Genomic DNA, 25,190 nt, shown 5'->3' on the forward strand with positions numbered 1-25,190 from the left:
TTATATAGAATAACTTTTATGTGACACCATATGACAATTTTAGGCACGAATGCAACAAATTGGTGAATAAATCCAATTTCAAATACAAAATCTAAAAGACCATATATACTTTGGGAATGCAAGAGTCAGTACAACACAACTCAATATTTTTTATGCCTAATATTTGAATTAAAAAATAAAAACTTTTTTGAGGCTTATATGTCTCCCACCGACATATATTCATCAAATTTAATATAGAATTAATTGTAAAGGAAAAATTCATCATTTAATTTAGTAATCATTAGTAAGCCTGACTTTCTTTGTTGTGTAACACGAGATATAGTACCCTTCAAAAGTATGAGGATAGTAAACATTTTTTTTGAAAGAAAGTAATACCTTTATTCAGCAAGGACTGAATAAAATTGACAGATAAAATGTAAGAATAATTGAGCATCAAATCAGCATAATATTATGATTTCTGAAGGATCATGTGACTCTGAAGACTTGAGTATGATGCTGAAAATTCAGCTTTGCATCACAGAAATAAATTACAAAACATTAAATTAGAAATGTTATTTTAAATTATAATAATATTTCACAATATTACTGTTTTTACTTTATTTTTGATCAAATAAATTCACCTTGGTGAGCACAAAAAAAAAACACACACTGAAAATATCTTTTGATCTCGCAGAATCTCCAAATTGCTTTTACATACAACAAAAGTTGTTCAAAAGGACAAAGTCAGTCATATGGTTTTGACAAAAAATAAAGTGAGCAAAAAAAAAAAAAAAAAGAAAAGAAAAAAAAAAATTTTTTTTTTATTATAAGGTGCAATTAGGCAAAGTGAAATAATCTGAAAGGATGTAACACAGCATGTCTCTTCCTCTAAGACTGTGACGTTCAGCTGTTCTCTCCGTCTGGACTCATTGAGAATCCAATCAAGAGCGCAGCCATCGCCTCTAACACTCAGAGCTGTTCATCGATGCTACACCTGCTTTCAGGATTCAGATCAGAGCGCTTTCTGTGCTCAACAACACCGAAACAAACTCCACATTCATACTGGCAAGTCACTGTTGATCCATCCTTTATATAAAGACACTCCACATTCATACTGGGAAGTCACTGTTGATAAATGTGTCGTTCTAAAGTGATTTTCTAAAGGCTCATTTTTACTCATTTTGTCTGATAGAGAAAGCTATGTAATCATGCTATCTGTAATCAACATTTATGAGGGTTTGAACTAAATGAAACTCAAGCAGTCTACATTCACAAAACATAATAACAGCAAACGTTTTAAGACTAATCAATAAAAGGCCACCAATAGCAGGCTGTGTTTTTTGAGTCATTGACATTAGATAGACATTCAGTTAGCGTCTAGTAAAAATAAGCAGTCGTGTACAGTAAGCACTAAGTTTGGAACACATTGTGGCTGTAAATGATGCCCCATGGGTTGAACAAAAACATGTTGTTTATGCTGTGATTCTCTAATGTTTTGTTTTGCTTACCCAGATTCGTGATGTGGATGCCTTAAAGACGACCGTCTTCAGAGGGACTCGGCTCTTCCTGTGGAGCTCCTCAGGAAGCAGGGCTGAAGTGGAATTCCATGGGGAGTACCAGCAAGTCAAGGGCATGTTCAGGGCAAAGTACTGTATTCATACATTAACCCTTCTGAAGAGCAACCAGTGTAGTCTGTAAAAGAGCTCCTTAAAAAATCACCCTAATTCAAATCTAGCCAGTTTAGCACAACAGAATCAGAACTGAAGATAGGATTTATTAACATGTGTATAATATAATCACAATGTTTTTTTCATGTCCCTTAAAAACACTTTTTAACTGTTTTATGTACAAGTGCTTTGTATTTATTGTAATGAGAATGAGTTAATCTATGTAAACTGACAATGTGTGTCAAGTCTACTGCTAATCTATCAGCACAAAATAAATAACAATCATAATATTTTTTTCTGATATTTAACTGATTTAGAAAATGTCCATATGGCTCTAAGTTGAGCATAAACATCCTACTATATCATTTGTGAAACTACTAAGTTTTATATAAATACTTTATAATACTTTATATACTTATAATACTTCAATAATTTTTATGCGTATATTAGCGAACAGACAGACAGACTTTGAAAGTGATCATATGCGAGAACACAGTCGCTCATCACTAGAAACATTAATCCTTGTCCAGTATCTGTGCTATTTCTCTCCAAAAGTTATAAATTATAAAAATGTCTTTTTACTCATTTAAACGTGAGTTTTGAGTATGTTTTAATCCGCTTTTAAAGGGATACTCCACCGTGGTTTCATATTAAACTATGTTTTTCCCTTACCTAAGACGAGTTGATACATACCTCTCTCGTCTCAGTGCGTGCAATCAATCGCTTTGTTGCGCGGTGACACTTTGAAAGCACGTAGCTTAGCCCATTCATTCAATATGGGCCAAGCAGAGAAGCTACCAAACACCTCCACGTTTTCCCTATTTAAATACAGTTACTCGCGTAGTGTAACTCGACCTAGGACGGTAACACAAGACAAAACATTGCGCTTTTCTAAGCGTGTAAAATGGATAACTATATTGTATGGCGGAATACCATGGCAAGTGCTTGTAAGCACTTCGTCTTGGCGCAGTAATATCTTCACTCGTGAAAAATCCTCTCACCGGCGTTTAGGGAAAAAGTGGAGGTGTTTAGTAGCTTCTCTGCTTGGCCCATATTGAATGAATGGGCTAAGCTAAGTGCTTTCAAAGTGTCACCGCAAGTATGTATCAACTCGTCTTAGTTAAGGGAAAAACATAGTTTAATATGAAAACACGGTGGAGTATCCCTTTAATTAGTGCACAAATAATTGGACTGCCCTTGTACAGTATGAACGAACTGTGCCGAAGCCAAAAATAATGTCACTGTACACATACCCTAGCATATGCGTAAAAAACTGTATACTTCAGTTTAACATGATATGGCACTGAATAATATCAAGAGTCTTCTCACATTTACCATTTTTACAGTTGAAACTAAAATTAAAAACAGAATGAGTTTGTTTTTGGCTGTCCTTTTTTACGTTTGTAGCAGCCTCTTAACCCATCATCACTTCACTGAAAGCTGAAGTGTAAAATAATGACCGTTTCCAAACGGGTTTTCTGAGAGTTAAGCCTCAAACTCCCACTACTGGGTCGGTGTCACTGTGTCAGGCTTGTCAGGTTGCTCAAACAAACAAATCAAAGTTTTAAAATCAATATTAGGGCTGCCACTTTTTTTCTTATTTTTAAGACATGAGTGTTCATTAAATCGATTGTAAAAATCGATTTTCCATGTCTAAAAAAAAGACGTTTCCTTTTTCAACTTCAAATAACGGATGAACGTAAAGAGAGCGCTGGAAAGGCACAAGTCAGTAATATTTCTTATTTATTGGCATGAAGTTTCTGGTAGAATAACAAACAGCAACAGGAGTGCAACATTCTCGAAAAAATATATGTGCAGAGGGGACGACTGCCATAACAAAAGAAAAACATCACTGCAGGCTTCAACCCGGCTGCATTTATGATTTAGGCAGTTCAAAAATCTCCAAGATTATTTTAAATAATGATTCAATCCATTTCAAACAACTGAGACTTGAGAACAGGCCATGTTCTAGGCAGGCAGGAAACGCGCAAAAAGGCTAGGGACATTACAAATTTATTGGACAGGAAAACAGGATCAACATTTTCGGGGTCCAGAGCAGAGCGTTTTTTATTATTTTTATTCACTATATGTACAGCTGGTGAGAAGATGCGCTCCGACCACAGTGATGTCCCAGGGACACTCGGGTACAGCTGCGCAAGGTGGCCAATTTTCCACCACAAAAGCCGGTCGCTGTCAGCTTGAAATGGTCCTTTTCATAACACAGAATCTCCTGCAACTAGTTGCGCGAATGAGGCGAATTCGCCTCTACCACGTCACGAGACCTCCAGATGCGCATAAACACGTCTTTACATTGCCTTAACATTAAAATCATTTCGCCAGACGCCAGACGCTCTATTCACGTTTGGTGTGAACGCAGCATAAGAGGTCGCTTTCGACGTCACTGGGTCTTAAAGGAGCGTAAAATTGCTGGTATTTTCTTGTCTAGCTTTTGCAACGCATACTGCACTTTTGGAATTCTTTAATTTCTTTTTGGTTTTGAGTTTTGTTACATCTATATTTTTTAATTGTTTAATTATTTTAAAATTAATAGTTTACATATTTGGTTAAAATCGACCAAATATTTTCGAAACTTTTTTTGGTTGGTCCGATCGATTGTGCAATCGATTTTCGAACTAAAAGTGACAGCCCTAGTCACTATGTTTACACTTTCAAGGGAATCAACATAAGAATGGTGTTCTTAGTTACCTATATTCCTGTATAATGAAAAGAAAAATCACACACGTCACCTTTAAGATATGGAATACCAATATTATCAACGTGTCAGGTTAATGACACTGAAAGCTTCCAGTCTGAAAGTGTTTCAGGGCTTCTGTGAGAGTATCTTTTGCCATCACTCACTGGGTCTTAGAGACCTGCTCCAGAAGAGTCTTCATGTCCAGAAGCGAGTCTTCTAGAAACTGTGACAGTTTCGTGGCATTTGTTTCCTCGCAGCTGTTGAAGGCAGTAACTGCGAAGTTGATATGGTCATCCATGGGGTTGTAGCAGATACCGTAACCATCAGGAACCATGGGTCCGAAACACATAACGCAGTCTGTCTTTGATCCAACCTGAAAAACAAAAAACACAACCAGAGCTTACATGAAAATTCTGAATTTCATAACAACAGCAGATAGATTTGCACAGCATTCAAACTCTTAAAGAGACAGTACACCTAAACAACGTTAGCAAATTCATCATTACATTTATTTTGTTTTGGAATCCAAAAAAACCTTTCTAGCTAACTTTTTAGTCTGCAGATTATTTATCATCTCCTTTAGCATGATTTTGTGCAGCATAGTAGCTACACTGGCTGTCTAAAATCACAAACTACTTCGTTTGAATAAGCAATTACTTTGTGACTGATATATTACTGTATGAATGTGTGTAAAATTAATGTAGTCAGGATGTATTATATTAGTCATCTTGTCATTGATCTACAATACCAGCATTATTTGCATCATAAATCTTCTCCCATGGCCTCATGGGATAGTGTAGAGTCAAATGAATGATCAGAATCACACCAGAAGTTGTAACGGTGCCACACTGAATTTTTTCCATTTTATGATGGTTCACTAGTTTACCTGCCTATTTAGCCTTGATAGATAATGGTAAACAGAAGAAGAAAATGGGAAGGCAGAGGGATGATGAAAAAATTGTTTCTGGAATTGTTAAGACTGCTGCTTATATATGCTCGTAATAATGATTGACAGGAGACAATGATTAGGCTCCTCCCAAACTTATGTTTGGACTTTCATGTGGGAAACAGTGTTAAGGTGCAGTACCACCATCTACCATGTCGGAATATCAAACAGATGGTATTACTGTATGTGTAGAATTAAAATTATATCAATATTTTACTTTTTAAACATCATCATAAATATCATTGGTGTATTGCAACACCGCTAATACCAATACAGTTGTGAGCACAGTTCCAAAACAATCCTTTTTTTAACTGGAGCTGAAAGCTGTTGCAGCATATAACAGATGTCCCCTGGGAAGTATTTACTGCAAACTTTATGGGAATATTCATGTATTTGTAGAACTATATCAAAGGGCATCAGCAAGGCAGAATAACTCGCAAGGTATTACATGACAGTGAGACACTGTTACTCAAGAGTCTCCAGATGGGTGTTAAATTAGACGCAAAAAAAAAAGTACCATGTTTGAAGTGCCATTTAGACTCTAACAAAACCACAACCACCAGGACAAACCTCATTATCAATGCCTATTCAGTATCTACAAAGGGAACAGAGTAGATACACCAGAAGAAGGTACTACTATATCTAGGTGCATCTCAAAAAACATGTAACTTGTTTCAAAAAGTTGAACTAGAACTAGAATATATTCTAGTCTAGATTCATTACATGTAAGACATTTTAAAACACAACGTTTTTTATTTTAATTTTGTTGATTAGAGTTTACAGCTCATCAAAGTAAAAAATGCTGTATCTCAAATTTTTTGAATATTTCCTAAAATCAATCAAAACAAGGATTTGCAAAGCAGAAAAGCTCAAGTTCTTGAAAGTGTGTTAATTTATGCACTCAATAGTTGGTCGGGGCTCCTTTAGCACAAACTCCAGCATCAGTGAGGAATGGCATGGAAGCGATCAGCCTGTGTCACTGCTGAGGCACTACTGAGTCTTCAGCTCGGATCGACTGTTTCTCATCTTTCTCTTGAAAATATCCCATAGGTTCCATAAAGGGTTCAGGTCAGGCATGTTGGCTGTCAATCAAGCACAATAATATCATGGTCAGCAAACCACTTTGGAAGGTGTGGGCAGGTGCGAAGTCCTGCTTGGAAAGGAAATCAGCATCTCCATAAAGCTCCAAAATCTCCTGATAGATGGCTGCATTGACTTTGGACTTGACAAAACAAAATGGAGCAACCGCAGCAGATGTCACGCCACCCAAATCATCACTGAAACTTCACACTGGACTTTGGATTCTGTCCCTCTCCAGTCTTCTTCCAGACTCCAGACCTTGATTTCCAAATGAAATGCAAAATTTAATTTTATCTGAAGAGTGGACTTTGGACCACTGAGCACCAGTCCAGCTCTTTTTCTCCTTAGTCCAGGTAAGATGCTTCTGACATTGTTTCTGTTTCAGAAGAAGCTTGGTAGCTCTTTTCCTGAAAATGTCTGAGCATGCTGAGTCTTGATGCACTGACTCTAGCTTTAGTCCTGTCAGACTCTGTTTCATGTTTTGTATGTGTTTCCCTCCCTATGTGTTCAGTGTCCCCGTTAATTAGTCCTTCCCTGCACCTGTGTTTCCCTGATTAGGGCAATGTGACAAGTCCACTCCTTGTGCAGTGTTTGAATTAGCTTTGCTTGACAGAAGTATCAAGCTTGTGGTCATCCCTGTTGCTTGTGCACCTTTTCCAACCCAATTTCTTCCTTCCAGTCAACTTTGCATTTAAAATGCTTTGATAAAGCAATCTGTTAACAGCCACCCTTTTCAGTGATGACCTCCTGTGACTAATCCTCTTTGTGGAGGGTGTCAGTAGCCGCGTTTCCACTGTCGAGCTTAAAGCGGGTGTGCTAGTGCGTACCAGGGCCAGTTGCGTTTCCACTGTCACTTCCGATGCTTGATCGTGCCTCGTCGGGGCTTCCTTGGGGCCAACGGCCTGGGTTTTTTGGCCCGACTAAAACCTTAGGCTAAAGCGGGCCAGCTGGGGCTAGAGGAGGGGTTATGAACAAAGGCGGGGTTTAGAGTCTAGAGAGCGTCAGCGCGGATCATTTCAGAAAGATAACAGCTTTAACACCAGTATTAAAGACTTTTAAAAATAAGTTGAGCTCAAAACTCAATTTCAGTCATCAGCGAATGTTTGAAATAACTTGATTATAACTGGATTATAATCACCGTACAAGGCAGAAATATTTATAAGCAATGTAAAAGACTATGCACGCTAAACATTAACGTTACCACAGTAAACATAATATGACCGCTTGGAGAAATCAGACGTCAGCTTCTTAGTCTCTATCACAGCTGTGTATTTATTTACTAACATTTATTTGTCATAAGTCTCATCTCGAGAGTTTAGATCCATGTAGCGTATGTCATAAAAATATATTAATGATATTTGTCCGGGAGCTTTTATAAAAATAGAGATATTATCATTCATTCTAAATGTGACGTATAGGCTACTGTGACTATAAATAAACAGAAACAGACTCAACTGAATAAGCAGGCTATTTTCATAAGCGTTAAAAATAAATAAAATAGAAATACATTTATTTCTGTGTGATTAATTTTGAGTCCTGATAAATTAATTCATTATGATCAATGTATCACTTATTCTATAGTTTAACATTGATACTTTTGAATTTGAATATTTAACAAAGCATGCCATCAAACGGCTGTTTTTATCATGTTCGTGTGTGATCTCACATTTTCCAGTGACTTATTTCTTAGTTTTCAGATAACTTCTCTTTGTTGGTGAAATTAAGGGGTTTCGTGAGTGACGTTATTCATGAGAGGTGTATAAAGGGCGTGTTTTAGTGGAGCACAGCTGAGCTTCAGGCCCTGACTGTGGAGATGCTGTGTTATTCTGGCCTCTTGTGCTGCTGGCCCGAGGCTATTAGACCCGCCTGGCCCGTTTTAAGCCCTGGCTAGCACTGCCCCGACAGTGGAAACACGGCTATTGTGGTTTCAAAGAACAAGAGATACCTGGAATTTACACTGAAGGAATTGTCATTTAATGAAACTCAAATGTAAATATTATAACATTTTGAAATACCATATTTTTTACTTTCATGAGCTGTAAGCTCTAATCATTCAAATGAAAACAAAAAATCTTTTAAAAATGTTTTATTTCACATGTAATGAATCTAGATTATATAAAAGTTTCACTTTTGAAATAAGTAACAAAAAAAAAAAACTCAAACTTTTACACAATATTGACATTTTTTAGATGCACCTGTATATTTTGGGATTCAAGCCAGCATTGTGCTATTATGGACTGAGGGTTAGCACTTATTCTAGTACACGATAACCCTTCTGAAGGATCTCAATATTACAAGCAGCTTAAGTCTATTTGTAGCAAGGTCCCTTATCTCATTACTTCAACATAAACCATTTGAGCATTTGTTTTGTGAACCTGACACAATGTAAAGCAAACCCACAAAATGATAGAAAGCACCGCAACTCATTTCACATGCAAAGAGATTAGTTAATAATAACAGAGCTCATTTACATATAGACATCTTAAAGGTACAGTAGTAAAAATACAAAACAAGCTTGTTAAATTGTGGTCTTGTAGAACAACTACACAAACTATCACAACTGTTTTTAGAGAAAGTAACTTTGACAATCAATGTAAGTTAATGTAAATGGCTACTTTATTATGCTTTTTGGACATGGCAAATCCAGTTCCCACTCACTTTAATTATATTGAAAAAGTTGATAGTTTTCAAAAAGCAGATTAAATTTCCACTTAAAGTGGCATTGGCATGAATAAATTCAGGCTAATTTCCATAAATAATTAAGATATAGTGTATAGATTGTCATAATGTGTCCAGAACATAAGTGAATACTGTATTTAGATGGTGGTGTGGATCTGAGTTTACAGACCTGACTTGTGTAGAGATTAAAATGTGTAGATACAGCGAACGACGTGTCCATGAAGATCTCAGGTAAAGAGGTCAGATCCTCAATGGCCATCATCTTTAGACCCAGCATGTGCCTCTCTATACCCTGCCCATGGATGGCCTGGTTACAAATGAAACAAAAACTGAGATCAGTAGGAGGCAATAAGAATGGCAGAATTGTAACAGCATCAATGCAATGCAATAAAATAAAAACGTAATTTTTATCGTATTTATTGAGATTTCTTGGTAACATGCCAAACGTGTAATTATATTAAGACCAGATGATGCTCACCATGTGTGTGTGTTCTCTGTGGACTTTGATGGCCTTTTCGAGCAGTGCTGCTTTCTCACTATTCTGCAAATGTGAAATTGAAACAAAGCAGATATAAATAACATGTAAAAGTACTCAACAAACTTTCTCAACAGAGAATGCTACTAAAATGTAAACTTGTACATGTATTGATGGATCATCCATGGCTTTTGTGAACTGGAGCGATTCTGTGGTGGTGGATCGAATGGCTTCAGTTCTGCCCAATCTAAACATGCGTAAGGAGGCGCTTTCGTAGGTCGGACAGCAGGTCTGATACATCCTAACACAGGAACAAGACGAATCATCTTATATGAAGTGCATAATAAACACCTTGCATTTCTTGTCAGTTAGCATTCTTTGAGTACTGAAAAGCACAATGACACAAAAAAAAAAAAAACCATACCATCCCGCACTTTAATTTAGTTTAGTTTCCTTCTTACAGATATTTTTTAATCCACATGCAACTTTTCTACTTTGGGAAAAAAAATTTAAAAGTTGGTAATAACATTAGTAGTTTTAGTAAAAGCTGCAATTCGTATCATCTTTGATCATGTTATGTTATGTTTTAAAGGCTAAGTATGTAATTTATACGCCAGTAGTGGCCCCAGATTCACATCACTGGTTGAGCCAGAAGTAGACTTTTTGGGTTTCTCAAACAATCAGAGCTACAGTGTTTATACTCTTTGAGGAACTCAACCAACAAATGGGTTACTGACATCACTCTTCAGATGAAACTCAATCAGAAGAAAGTATTTTAACGTAAAAAAAAAATTACATACTTGACCTTTTAAAGATGCTGACAAGAAGAAATGTGGGATAAATGGGATGCATGCAACCTAGGAAATTAAGTGAGAGAACCCATTGGGATGTGAAAAAATGCTAACTGAAAAACTAGGGATTTTAGAGGCAGAGACTCACCTATAGTATGCCAACTGCAGAGCCATTTGGATGAATGCATCAGGACTCATTTTATGAGACTTTGGGAATTTTCTTCCATAGTGTGTGAAGTTGAGCACTCGGACGTCCAGCTCATGCACCATTCTAGACAGAGGACATAAGAGGATTACAGATGTACCTTACAATAATATTCATTTATTACAGGTGAACATTGATTTAAACACCATTATAACAGTTTGATATGTGCTCACATGTTCATGTTTTGTTTGGCTTTCTCAATGTCCTTCTTGATTTCTGGTGTGATGTTGAATCGAAGTTTTTGTGGCATAGGAAGTGGAATCATGGGAGTTCGTACCATCTCAGATCTCTTCCTGTTACAAACATGTTGCATAACATATTATCTACAACGTTTCTGTACAAAAATACTTTCACAAAAAAGTAACAACTATTCACATTTATGAATGGTAGCACATTATATCCGGATCATATTTTATTTTTATTTTATTTGGTGGTGGTTGATATTTGGTATTTTAATTGTGGCTTTTTATTATTTAGATTAAGTTTAACGTCTCACAACACTCCTCTAAAATTAATCTTAAAAAAAAAAAATTGGCTGAAGAGTATTTTTTTTGATGCAAAAATGTAATTTATCAAACATTTACAGTGAAGACATCTGAAATGTTACCAAGAATGTATATTTCAAATAAACGCGGTTCTTTTGAACCTTCTGGCTATCAAAGAATTCTTAAAAAAATAAAATTATCAGTGCTTAAACAAAAATATTAATCAACACAACTGGTTTCAACACTGATAATATTGAGAAATGTTTATTGAGCAGCAAATTAACATATATAAATAATTTCTGAAAGATCATGTGACACTGAAGACTGAAGTAATGATGATGCAAAAATTCAGCTTTGATCACAGAAATAAAATACATTTTAAATTATATTAACATAGAAAACAATAATTTTGGATTGTAATCATATTTCACAATATTAATGATTTACTGTATTTTTAATCAAATAAATTCAACCTTGACGAGCATAAGAGAAAAAATATTTAAAAATCTTACCAATCCCAAACTTAGAATTTTAGTGCACTTTTTCTTTTCCTGAAAATTCCTTTTAAAATCTCATTAAGAATAAAATGTCATATCCTTACATATAGTCAACAACATGATCCACCAGGAAAACAATGGGAGGGCCCTCAGCCGGAGCATGTTCATAGGTGAGTCCACAGGATCCGTCCTCTCCAACTATGAACTGTGGGATGAAGAAAAGAATACCTTTATATATCTGGATTCCTATCTACCCTTTGAACATACACTGGATTTAATGATCATACATGCATGACAGTAACCTGCAGTGTTTTGTCGAACCAGCGGTTCCCACTGTTCCAGCGACTGCCTCCACCATGGAGCATTTGAGCGGCCACCTTGTTATGGTACATCTCATCTGACACGCGTGGCATTGGTGCATCAAGACACACTGTGAAGATGCTCTTCTGGATTGCCCTCACTGACTCCTTATTTGTCTTGTCTGGAACAATAGTAAAGATGAGTGACACAGGCATGCACAGGAAAATAAGCATCATGTCCACCAACACAATGCCCAGTACTTATTAATTTATGTGAGCTCTAGAGTGGGAAAAATTAAACGGGGTTCGCAAGTTATGCATAGTTTCACAATCCTTTTTCACATTTTGAATATATGCAATTACACAATATGATATAATATGTTAAATAGTACGTTCAAACGTATTTAAATAAATGTCACATTAAGTTTCTGGGAAAAATATATTTATATAAAATGTATTATATTTTGGAATTTAAAATTGCTATAAAATAAAAGCCATATGTCTCACATATGTTTCAAATTTGAAGTTGACATCTCAAAAAGTGAGGTTCCTTTGAGAAACTGTTTAGGTAATATTCCAAAAATAGCCGCCTGGTGACACCCAATTGAATTTTCCTGTCACAAATTTACAGAGCCCTGTACATGACATGAAAGAAGAAAAAAAACAAAGTACATTTTTAGTACATCGTGCACACAATTTATAAATCGAGGGAAAGTTAATAGTGCACACGATTTAGCCTACTAATTTTTCCCTGCATGCCATGTGCGAGTTTCCATACTAATGTATAAATTTCTGTCATATTATTATTTCTCTCAAACATATTAATCAAATATGCGACCCTGGACCACAAAAGCAGTCTAAAGTCACTGGGGTATATTTGTAGCAATAGCACAAAAAAAAAAAAACATTGTGTGGGTCAAAATGATCGATTTTTCTTTTATGCCAGAAATCATTAAGATATTAAGTAAATATGATGTTCCATGGAGATATTTTGTAAATTTCCCATTGTAAATATATCAAAACTTAACTTTTGATTTGTAATATGCTTTGCTAAGAACAAATTTAAAGGTGATTTTCTAAATATTCTTTTGCACCCATATTCCAGATTTTCATATAGGTGTATCTCACCCAAATGTTGTCCGATCCTAATAAACCATACATCAATGGAAAGCTTATGATGATCAGAAAAAATTACTGTTAAAAATTACAAGTTTTGTGGTCCAGGGTCACATATGAACTCAGATATTTCCTTTATACGTGGAGGAGCCTGGTAAAAGGATGAATTTTAGTGTACCATTTTAATGATAACGAAATGTCCTATTTCAAAATGGTTTTCACAGGATGAACTGAGAGTGTTTAAGCTTTCAAATGATAAAACACAACTTAAATATGAGATGGGAAAAAAAGGCAATAAAAATAGCCCCAATTGCTAGCAGGATGTTGCCAGTTAACAGTATAAATAGTAATACAAATGTATTTGTTTGTATTCTGATAAAGTACACAAGTTTGTAAGGAAAATCAATAAACCCTTGTTCAGACTGTCAGTCCAAATCCGATTTGTGCACATATCCAATTGGAATCTGATCATATTTACCCACTGTATCTCAAATAAATCTCATGAATCAGAATTCAAAAGCATTACAAATTACAATCATAAGTGGTTTGAAATCATTTAAATCAAATTTCAATCAGACACAAATAATTAACTGAATCGGTCTGAACAAGGTCTAAGAAACATGAGTCTTCTGCCTAGTTTGACTGATAATTGATCAAAAGCACAGCATACAATTTTTCAATCAGCTTACCCTTGATAAGGTTGTTGTAGGCCTTGCCCCAGGTGTTACGGTGGTTGGAGGTCAGGATCCCAACCGGCTCTTTATTAGTCTGAAGGGAAGTGTTCCAGATCTTCTCCAGCTGAACACAGATCTGATCTACAGTCAGTGGTGAACCATCGCTGTTGTACACATCCAGAATAAAGAACTGAGGAATACAGAGAGAAACAGATATTTATATACATTCATCTTTCTAAATTTTATCTCACTGCGTATCACATCATAACAAAATCAACTTCAAAGTCACTGGCAAATACGAAAGCAACAAACCCAAAGCTCAAATATATCCACCTTATTTTTAAGAGCTGGTGCGAATACAAAACAGTTGTTATGCTGCTTTATATTGCAAACTGGTATTATTTTAATGGATTTTTGTAATTACAAATGCACTGGTTTGCAGTGCAAATAGTTTTACTGCTCACTGTCCTTTGCTATTCTTCTAGTTATTCACCCAAGTCTTACAGATTCAAACCGAATAAATGGTCAAATCTCAAAGCTCGAACAAAAATATATAAACAATTCAATTCCAAATTTTGGAGTCATGTGATTTTTGTAATTTTCTGAAAGCCTCTTATGCTAAAAATAATACAGTAAAACAGTAATATTGCGAAATATTATTACAAGAAGCACCTGAAAGTTGTGGACCACTGTGATGTGGGAAGGAGGGGTCTTTCCGATAGCGTAGTTCACCACAGTGTCTCTCTTGGGTCCAGGGATCCGACAGGAAGTCAGCACCTGGTAATACTGGTCCATGCACAAAGGCTTGCCCCCCAGATATTCCACAGGCAATGTTTCACTATGCCACAGGAAAGAACGTCCATTAAAACAAACCAATACAACTGTACGCTTTACAATTGCTTAGGAAAATAATAAAATAACTCACCTATCAATCATGCTTTTAAAATCCAAAACCCCAGCAATAAGTTTAGAAGCAAACCTATAATCAGAGAAAGTTGGGAAAAATAGGCACACAGGTCAAAAAGATTTCTCAATGTGTCATTTTATATAACTGTAGTTTTCATTCATACTAAGGACTGTCAGTGTTAAAAATACTGTTGACCTGTGGCTGAAAAAGGGCAGACTATAGATATCGAGTAGCAGAGAACAACACAGTTATGTAAACATACAAGCACCACACAACACATGTGATATTCTCATGGTAGTTTTCTATAAGCTTATACTACCATATGTATTAAAGATACTGTTAGTGTATCTGTCTAGATAGAAAATGTCACTATAGGTGTTGTTGTTTGTCCACCTATAAGGGCAAATCTATTAAAGGAACAGGGCTGAATCTGAAGTGCAGGTCCCTTTGAGAAAACAGTGTAATGCCATGATGAGTAGCACATACGCCAGAAATAGCCAAGCAAAGCAAGAACACTGCGTAAAGGTCGATGTGAAACTTAAAACCCGCAAATCTGAAGATGTGTTTGGAAATCTTTCAATACTCTTTGCTTTGCAAATAATATAACCACACACATTTACTACCTTTCTGTCTGGATTCTAATTAAGCAAATACTTAAGATTCTAGGATTGAATCATTATTGCAGTTATTAATATGTTTCTGGCATGTTGTATGTTTGCAAACAGTTGTTTCAATTTGGCTCCAATCTTGGCATTGTCATCCTGGAATATGGACATGTGTGCACCTTCCAACACATTTGTTTGAAAAATGAAAAGCTGTGCACTGCATCAGTTATGGTTAAAAGAATTGCTGCCAGGAACATCTCACTGCAATAATCATCTAATCATAAACTCTTCAATATTAGCTTATTTAAATCCAAATGGCAACCTTTTTTTTCTTTTTGGCCAGGCCAAATATGTGTAGTCATGCTCTGGGCTGATGACCATCATGGGGTTTGAATCTAGAGCGATCATGAACTAGCAACACTTTGCTCTTGAGCAATGACTCTTAAACCCATTGCCTAATGTCAAGTGGGACTGTCCTTGTGATAAGTGTCCTAATAGTCACTTTGGACTCAAGAATCAGATAAATGATAAAATTACAATGTTGTTCAAAAGTTTGGGATCGATAAGATTATGTTTGCTTCCACCACTGTTATTGCGACTTTTTATCTCACAATTATGGATTTTCCAGAAAATAAGTCTGAATTGCTAGATATTAACTCACAATAACCTTTTCTCGCAAATCTCACTTTATATCTTGCAATTCTTACTTCATATCTCACAATTACCTTTTTTTTTTAAAGATTTATTTTAGGCATGTTCACCTATATTACGATAGGACAGGTGTGAACTGACAGGAACTAAAGTCGGAGAGAGATTCAGAGTGGGATTAGGAAAGGTCTTTGAGTCAGGATTCAAACTCGGGATGCACATAGCGCAAAGGCGCTGTATATTTTCTATTTTATATACAACTGTAGTGTATTTAAAATGTGTTTAAATTGTTACAAATATACGTATTGTCTGCAATACTTAAATTTGCTCAGTGACGTCTCATTGCCAAAAATAAAAGTAACCATTGTCACCCACCTCATTTGTCCCTGACGGTCTTGGAAGTGCATTTTGGGTAAAACGACCCCAGGGCTGGTGTACATCGCCACAGGCATTCGAGAGTCCAGGTAGGCCGACTGCATCCACCAGTCAGAGAGCTGCATCATACAATGTGGGGGGAGTCATTGGAACATTTGGAGTAGTAAAAAGTTTAATACACATGCAAAATAAAAGTACTGGATACTTAAAAATAGTTAAAATAACTTTGAATTGGTCAGAGGTGGACAATAGTGAAGTATTTTTACTTTGCTCAAGTACAATTAAAATTATCTGTAGTTTATCAGAGTGTTTTTCTTTGGAAAATTCTACTTCACTTCATTCCAAAGCATAATGTCATACTTTGTACTGCACTACATTTCATAAATAAAAGTTGTTGGGTTTTTTTCCCCTTAATACTTTCTAATATTCAAAAAAATAATAATTTACTATTTTGTACTCAAGTAAAACTTTGAATTACTTGAGTTAAAGTAAGAAATTACTATATTTTTTAAGTAATTAAGTGTTAAATAATATTTTATATTAAACTTAATGCAGTAAAAGTACATATCAGCAACATAACATGCAAAATAATTGACAGCATGCGCATGTGCAGACATATTTCCTTTTTTCATTTGCTGTTTACAGATTTTAGTTGTGTTTATGCGATTTCTCGACACACTTGTTTGTTTCCGTGATATATCTATTAGGAAGTGAGTATTAAAATACTCTAAAATAACACTTTATGAGTGTTATTAAAATATAATTCTAAAGTATTTAAGATACCATAAAAGTAAGTCATTATTAGTTAATTATTAAAAATAAGTGATGAAATAGAGTTATAATTATTTACGCTCCTTAGTTTTTGCCTCTGTAGTGGACATTGTATTTTAGTGTCTTATCTTAAATGTCACAGTCTGGACGTCCTGTACAGAGATACCAGATGTTTGGATGTGTCACCGTGACACTCCTTCTCCTTGGTCTTTAAAGATGGCTGACATTAATTGAGTGATTAATGTACATCCTTGTGGAAATATGATCACGTTTTGTAATTTTAATTTAAATATGATTAATTTTCAAATCATAAATCAATGTCTCATGAAAATATAATGGGGTTTCAAATAAAAATATGACTTCCTGTTATGAAACAGGACATAATTTCATACTGTAGAGGACACTTGGACTAAAGACAATTGAATTGAACATGAAAATAAAAAAGTATGAAAAAATAAGATATTATGAAAATCTGGCCAATAATTACGCTTCTTTTTTCAACTGGCTTTCCAAACAGCACATTAATATGCAAATTAGATACAGTGTATACGATAGTGTTTAATGGGGAAAACCAGTTTATGGGGTTTTTACGCACATATTCCATAAAGCAACATGGTATCAAATAATTTTGTTATCAAATCATCTTCTATAACAAAGTTGAGAATCATCCTTATACAAAGTTTGGTACAACAAAAATTACTTGAAACCTAAAAATTGATTGGCGATAAAAAAAAAAATAATAATAATAATAATAATAATACCGTTATTTTTGCCCGTTTCATGTTTATGTCATTTTTATTTATTTAGTCCTGGTCTCTTCTACAGAGGACATACCGTAACATAATAATAAAATATCATTTTTTTAATTTTTTCCTTTTTTTCTCATGCTCTAAACAATGTAATGACATGAAAAACTATTAAATACACAAAGCTTTTTTTCTGGTTCTCAGGAGGTTATTATGGCACACACCCACGCACCCAGTTGTCGGTTTTGCGCGCCCGGCGCTCGAGGCTCTTCTGCAGTCTCTCTCCGACGCCGCCGGGCCGCAGGAAGTCGTCCATCAGCTCGCGCGAGTGCGTCATCTCCTCCTCGCTGATCAGCGGCTCGAGCGAGGCCAGATAGCGCGCGCACGTCTGCTTCAGCGGCGGAACCGGCAGCTTCGGGAGACTCTCCTGATGGACCAGCGGCCGCTCCGACACCTGCACCACCGGCAGTGGACTGAGCCGACGGCAGGGCTTCACCAGCCCCGCCCTGGTCTACGAATACAGAGAACAATTAAAAACATTTCATTATAGGACATGGAATATAATAGTCTACCAGATCGGGTAACTAGGAATGAAACGTTTTTTTAAAAAAATAAATATAAAATATCATTATTATAATTATACATAATACTAAAAAGCTAGTTATTCTTTTATTATATATTTAAATATTTTATTTATATTCTTCAAGGTCAGGGTCATCCACACGAGTTACTGTTCAATTTACTATAGTATATTGTATATAATTCCTTCGATTTGGGTATACTGTGTGTTGTATATTTAAATATCCTATTATAAAGTTAAAACAAATTCACCCGAAAATCAGTTAAATAGGCTAGTAAATAAAACAGTCACTCAATAAAAATCTGTTTTTTTTTTCTTCTAACACTGTAGCGACACATTTAAGGCTTCATTCTGCTGGGTTTCTAAAATCTGATCTTTCTCGACGAACTAAAAGCATGAAGCTAACTAAACCTGTTTGAACAGACACAACACGGTGAATATCGATCGGTGATCTGTCTCGTTTCGAAGTGCATGCACTGACACCCGTCTGTTGCAGTCTTTAAGTGGGTCATCTCAACATAACTCGATTGTAACAGCAGACGAAATGATGCACAACGAATGCATACAATGTTTCAGATCAGTTAGCAATTCAGAATAATAAACGAGCAGCACATCAAAAGCTATTCATGGGGCGTTACGGCTACTATTGGTGCATTTAACTTGGCAGGCGTTCAATTAACTGTTGAAGTCACTGAGTATGTACATTATGCATTATGATAATGATCACTTACTGCAGTTCTGGTCAGGACGCACAGCATGATTTCATCTAAATAACCCGCGGACGATCAACGGACAGCTGAAGAGCAGGATCTCCCCGACATTATGCGCTGCAAGGGCGACCGAAACTTTCTTGACAAGTTACAACACGGGTCGTACACCCTCGCCCTCGCCCTCGCTCGGAAAACATTGATAATTACAGCGAACAGTTACTAGAATATTTTGGCCCTGAATGACTTGCACTGTAAAAAATAAATAAAGAAAACATAATTTATAGCTACACGATATTTATATAAAATTGTAACATGCAACGATAACTTATATATCTAAGTCATTTATTTATCGTTGTCAATCAGTTAAAATAGGGTGGTCCAACGGAGCAAATAAAACAAATAAACATTGCCATCTGTCGGCTAGCAACGTCATCGCTGAGCGACTGTCAACGCATTACGTTAGTTATCGCCAATCTATGAAATTATTACATTATCATTTAATGTACCTATTTTGATTGGCCAGGAACACTAAAGGGTATGCTTTTATGTGGAATTTTGTTTTAAATTTTATAATGTGTTTTTTTTATTGTATTATGTCTGAATGTCTGTATAAATAACAATTTATATTTAACAAAAACATGTAGTATTTTAATATTACAGTATAATATAAGACTGGTATTGGTTTGTGATTCACGTCACTGGGCTCTTCGTGATTTCCGATCCTGAATCTTCAAATTTTGGTATATTATGATTTTACTCATTATTTATGGAAATGTTTCATCCACAAATGTAAATGGGAAGTGTAAAAAAAACAACAACAACTAATTTTACTCATTTTATAATAGAAAGAAGTCACTACCCGTATACATTAAAATAAACGAAAAATAACAAAGAAAAAAAAACTAAATTATTTTAAAGATTTAAATCGATTATTTGAATTATTTGTAACTATTGTACTTATGGAAATTTTATACTTTTTTAAAAATTTTCTTTTTTATTATTATATCTATTTTTATGTAATTTGTGTTATTGCCCTTGTATGTTCGTTGTTCTAAAGGCTGCATCAAAAATAAAATAAATAAATAAATAAATAAGTAAAATAAAACAACTTAACCGTGAACTGAACCGGAGCCTGTCACGGACAAACTGCGTAAGCGCTCTGACGTCAGCAGGTCATCATGGAGGAATATGCCCGTGAACCGTGGTAAAGTACCAGCTCTCTTCACTTCTGACAGTTCCGCGCTTCAGCTCATGATACGAAACAGTCGCTGTTTGAAGCACCGTGTTCTCGTTTGCTTTCGTGTTGATGTCGATGTATTTCTCCGCTGTCATTCACTAAAGTAGCAGCTGTCACAGTTTACACAGTGTTTGATAAACATGTTATCACGTAGGATCTATCTCTTCTCGCTTCAGTGCTCAGAAGTGAAGGGGCATAACAAACTCGCTGTGTTACTTCACTTACAGCTTTAACTCATTGTTTACTATCAAGTTACCATTTTTAAAAGATTTATCCCAGTAAAGCTTGACTTATGACATAATAATACGTTTTTGTTTTTCAATAGAAAATTTAATTTAACAATTAAACAAAATATAAAAGAAAATCTTCAAAAGTGTTTGCAAATGTGTTTTATGTTTTGTATCATATTTGATACATGGTTTATATGGCATATATACAAATAAAGAGGAATATAATATACATTTTACATAATAATGTATATAATATACATTATACATAATTGTGTACAACCAGTTTTGTTTATCATTTAGAGGCCTTAGAAGGTAAAGCATCAAATATGAAAAGTAGGCTATAGGGATAATATCTTAAACATATAGCTCTTTAATTTCATATATGTGTTGTTAGTCCATGGAGGATAGTTGATGACTGTGGCGGTGCTTTTACCATGGGGGCCATTGGAGGAGGGGTGTTCCAGTCTGTTAAAGGCTTTCGAAACGCACCTGTGGTAAGCTTCCCTGTCACCAACAAAACAACTGAGCTTATATATTACTATTACTAATACACATTCCTATACATTTACTAATCATAAATGCTCTGTAACTACAGGGTGTTCGACACAGGCTTAGGGGGAGCGCTAATGCTGTGAGAGTACGAGCACCCCAAATTGGAGGTGATGTTGCAGAATCATTTTTGTGTTTGTTTATCATTTTGTATAAAACTGTTGTTTATGAACAGTTTCAGCATTTTGTATATCAGTGATTTACTATCAATTGTGGCATGGCTCTGTTTATTCCTGCAGGTAGTTTTGCTGTATGGGGTGGGCTCTTTTCCACCATAGACTGTGGTCTGGTGCGTTTGCGGGGTAAAGAAGACCCCTGGAACTCCGTCACCAGTGGAGCCATGACTGGAGCCATACTGGCTGCTCGCAGTACGTTAAGCACGATAGTCATTGTTCTTTTATCAGTATAATTTAATAATGTTAGACAATAAGGCTGGAATACACAACACAGCTTTTAACAGATTTCATGCATGTATCTTTTCGACTTTGTAAAATGTTACAGAGAAAAACTGGGCATCGACTGAGGATTACACACGACTTTCACAATAAACTCAAGCAGAAACATGTTCCTCATTGCTAATGGACTAGCATGAAATATGTAAACAGTATGTGTTCCACAATCAGCATGTTCTAAAAAAAAGTAAAACTTATGATTTCTGAAAGCTTCTGAAAGTCTGCAGGCTGACTTTTGGCAACTTTTGTAGCATTGACTTGTCCAGACTACAAATTGGGACCAGAATGTAGACACTGGAGATATAACAACCGACTGGAAATAATAACCTTATGATATGTAGTATTATGTATTTGTATATGCAGCATTAATCTTTGGTCTTCGAATTACAATTGGATCATGGTTTTGCAGACTGAAAATGCATGAATTATGAGCTTTGTTTGTTTTTCAGGTGGTCCGCTAGCCATGGTGGGCTCTGCAATGATGGGGGGGATCCTTCTTGCCCTAATCGAGGGAATTGGGATACTTCTTACAAGATACACAGCACAGCAGTTTCAGAATCGTGAGTTACACTTGTCATGGTTTGGATGATTTAGAGAATTGATTAACTTGATAGGAACTGTTTGCACAAAAATGTAATTAATTTACATTTTATTTTTTGGGGAAAAAGTGTGTAAAACTCATTCCAATTTTCTTTGACAAAAAGGAAATGTATTAGGTTTCAAACAATATTAAAAGATGTTTTAATATTAGGTGAACTATCCATGCATGACATGAAGAAGAAAAAATAGATTGTGGCCTTGAATTAACTAGTACAATGTGGCCACAGTTTACATAAAACAAGGAAACTAATTATCACAGCATGACAGTTTACCAAAATCCCCCCAAAAATATACAATGTGGCTTAAACCAAGCAAATGAATTAGTACAAATGTATAGGTTTAAGACTATTTTTGATATACTTTGTAAGTATATTGCACCAAAACTTTTAAAGACAAGTAATTGTATTTCCTTTAGTTTTGTTTTGCACTTTGTTTTGTTGAAGCTGCTTTAGAGACCTTCACTATCTGCATCTTCTCTTCCTCTACAGCGAGTCCTTTTGTGGAGGACCCGAGTCAGCTTCCCCCAAAAGAAGGCCAAGAGACACGCGGATATGGACAGTATCAGTAAAATCACTGTTGCAGGGGTAACTGTAATATCATAGACTGTGAAAAAAAAGAGGATTGTTAGAAGTTTAGGACCCTTATCATAGTTTACAGTCCCCTTCTTAGACAGGGGGATCCTCCTGAACCTCTCATCCTCTATTAGATGGCCACTCAGGGGCAAGCAGTATGCCATTTGTATTATGTATGAATGTATTTTGTCATGTTAAAAGGGGAAAGATTTTCACCAAGCATACTGAGGCAGAACTCAATCTACATTTTTTTTCATACTGGCCTGTTTGAACATACTAATAAAAAAATACTGTATATGTAGCTAACTAGACCGTGCAGAGACACTTCTACACTTTTACACATAAACAAAATTTGATTTTGATTTTTACATCACTGATGCAGTGTTATGAAAACATTGATGCAAAGCTGCAGCACATTATATAAAGTTTTTCTTAATCTAATATATGAGCTGAACCTGACTGTTGATACACCAGTGATCTATTTTAAATTTTGCTTTAGTTCTTTTTGAGTTATTTTAACTGAGATCTTTCATAGACTTTGTCTCTTTTTCATTCACGCTACATAGCCTGTCTTCCGTTTTTACTGAGAAAAAAATCAAATAAATTTATCTCTAAAATAATGTGCAGTCAGGAGAGACACCATTGTTAAAGATTATATTCAACTTTAATGTTCCTCTACCAAAGTAAATTTGAGTCATTCATTCTCTCCATATTTTCAGTCTCTCCTGTTTGACACTGATTTTTTTCCCCATACTCCCTTTATCACTATCTTTGTGTAATGTCATGTAGTTTTGTTTTTTGTTTTTTTGATGGATTATTTATTTTTGGAACAATATAGAGACAAAAAGAGGATATGTATGTAAAAGTATACAAGTAACCTGTCTCAATAAAGTATTTAATGGTTGATGCTTAGATGTATATTGTTTTAGAGATGTTATAAGATGTTAATAATGGAGCTGGAAACCTATTGTATTTGTATTGCTTTTTTTTTCTGCACTAAAAATGTATGGAAGTGAGATACTGTAAGTTGTGGAAGCCCAAAACTTGGTGGAATACTTTCCAATCTCCTCATTATTCAGGCACCACCACACACTATGTTTGCATTTAATTTACCAGTAATAACTTTGGAAACTTTAGAGCTGGAGTCAAAATTCTCCTGTAAACCCTTGAGTCATGGCCTACAAGAATCTTTAATCTGATTCTGTTAACCACATTTTTCCACCATTTAGATTTTTCTGAAATGCATATATTTTCAAACTTATGGTTTCAATAAAGAAATAAAACAGTGAAGTAAAAATTCTAGGTACTTATTTGTAGTTTCAGTTCTACAAATGATTGCTTACTAGAATTAAATCACAACAGTTCACTTAAAAACAGTTTAAAAGGCTAAAATGTTCAAATTTAAATTAATAAATCCTTATAATAAATGCTTCTGAACTGACAAAATTGTATCTGCATTAAAAAAAAAAAATGTCTTCAACCACTCATGCAATCTCTTTCAATGCTGAAAGGTATATCCAAGTTCTAGAACAACATATTCTCCCATCCAGACATCGTCTCTTTCAGGGAAGACCTTGCATTTTCCAACATGACAATGCCAGGCCACATACTGCATCAATTACAACATCATGGCTGCGTAGAAGAAGAAACCGGGTACTGAAATGGCCAGTCTGCAGTCCAAATCTTTTACCGATAGAAAACATTTGGTGCATCATAAAGAGGAAGATGTGACAAAGAAGACCTAAGACAGTTGAGCAACTAGAAGCCTGTATTAGACAAGAATGGGACAACATTCATAAACTTGAGCAACTTGTCTCCTCAGTCCCCAGACATTTGGAGACTGTTATAAAAAGAAGAGGGGATGCCACACAGTGGTAAACATGTCCTTGTCCCAACATTTTTGAGATGTGTTGATGCCATGAAATTTAAAATCAACTTATTTTTCCGTTAAAATGATACATTTTCTCAGTTTAAACATTTGAAATGTCATCTACTGTATGTTGTATTCTGAATAAAATATTGACATTTGGAAACTCCATATCATTGCATTCTGTATTTATTCACAATTTGTACAGTGTCCCCACTTTTTTTGGAATCGGGTTTGTAGTTTAAGTCTATTAAAATAGTTTAATTTCTAATACAAACAGTAATTCAATCTACAATATAAATTTGTATAACCTGCGTTCATGTGATCATTGAATTTTATCCAATGATGCAAATGTTTCTTCATTCCATTTTTTTAATATTGTTACTTTTGTTACTGTCCCAATTTACCTGAAAGCATTCAGCTAAATTGGACATTCAGCTAGAGTGGGACACCCTGAATTAAAAGGGAATAGATTGCTTGTTGTTTTGTTTTACAGAAAATGTCACAAACTGTAGGAAGAAGACAGGAAAAAAGAAACAAATAAGAATAGAAATTTGTGAATTTGTGAAGTTTTTGTGCGTAAGAAGTCCCTTTAAACAAAAATACTATTTATAGTACTATGTACTGCTTTTTTTTTTGAGTCTCTATGTTTAAAACAACAACCAATATGCCTTAAACTGGGGGGTACAACAGATTGGTAGAATTGATTTATTTGTATTTAAATCACAGTTTAACAAAAAGTGTCACACTTTT

General features: G+C 35.2%; 2 protein-coding genes across 2 annotated transcripts; one reads left to right on the top strand and one right to left on the bottom strand.

The window, feature by feature from the left end:
- Positions 1-1,733: 1,733 nt before the first annotated feature.
- LOC127964222 (carnitine O-acetyltransferase) lies at positions 1,734-19,362 on the bottom strand. Its single transcript, XM_052564366.1, has 14 exons — positions 18,952-19,362; positions 17,873-18,151; positions 16,124-16,242; positions 14,514-14,567; positions 14,261-14,426; positions 13,604-13,778; positions 11,802-11,980; positions 11,604-11,704; positions 10,691-10,810; positions 10,461-10,583; positions 9,687-9,822; positions 9,525-9,587; positions 9,216-9,353; positions 1,734-4,714 (listed from the first exon to the last, which is right to left on the bottom strand). The coding sequence occupies exons 1-14, from the start codon at positions 18,976-18,978 to the stop codon at positions 4,502-4,504; spliced, it is 1,893 nt and encodes a 630-aa protein (XP_052420326.1). The 5' UTR covers positions 18,979-19,362; the 3' UTR covers positions 1,734-4,501.
- A 648-nt stretch (positions 19,363-20,010) lies between these two features.
- On the top strand, positions 20,011-23,474 carry timm17b (translocase of inner mitochondrial membrane 17 homolog B (yeast)). Its single transcript, XM_052562501.1, has 6 exons — positions 20,011-20,134; positions 20,792-20,891; positions 20,993-21,056; positions 21,186-21,314; positions 21,848-21,958; positions 22,487-23,474. Exons 1-6 carry the CDS (start codon positions 20,109-20,111, stop codon positions 22,564-22,566), a joined length of 510 nt encoding a protein of 169 aa, XP_052418461.1. The 5' UTR covers positions 20,011-20,108; the 3' UTR covers positions 22,567-23,474.
- Positions 23,475-25,190: the final 1,716 nt, after the last annotated feature.

The sequence above is a fragment of the Carassius gibelio genome, chromosome B8 (assembly GCF_023724105.1).
Source record: "Carassius gibelio isolate Cgi1373 ecotype wild population from Czech Republic chromosome B8, carGib1.2-hapl.c, whole genome shotgun sequence".
NCBI classification, from domain to species: Eukaryota; Metazoa; Chordata; class Actinopteri; order Cypriniformes; family Cyprinidae; genus Carassius; species Carassius gibelio.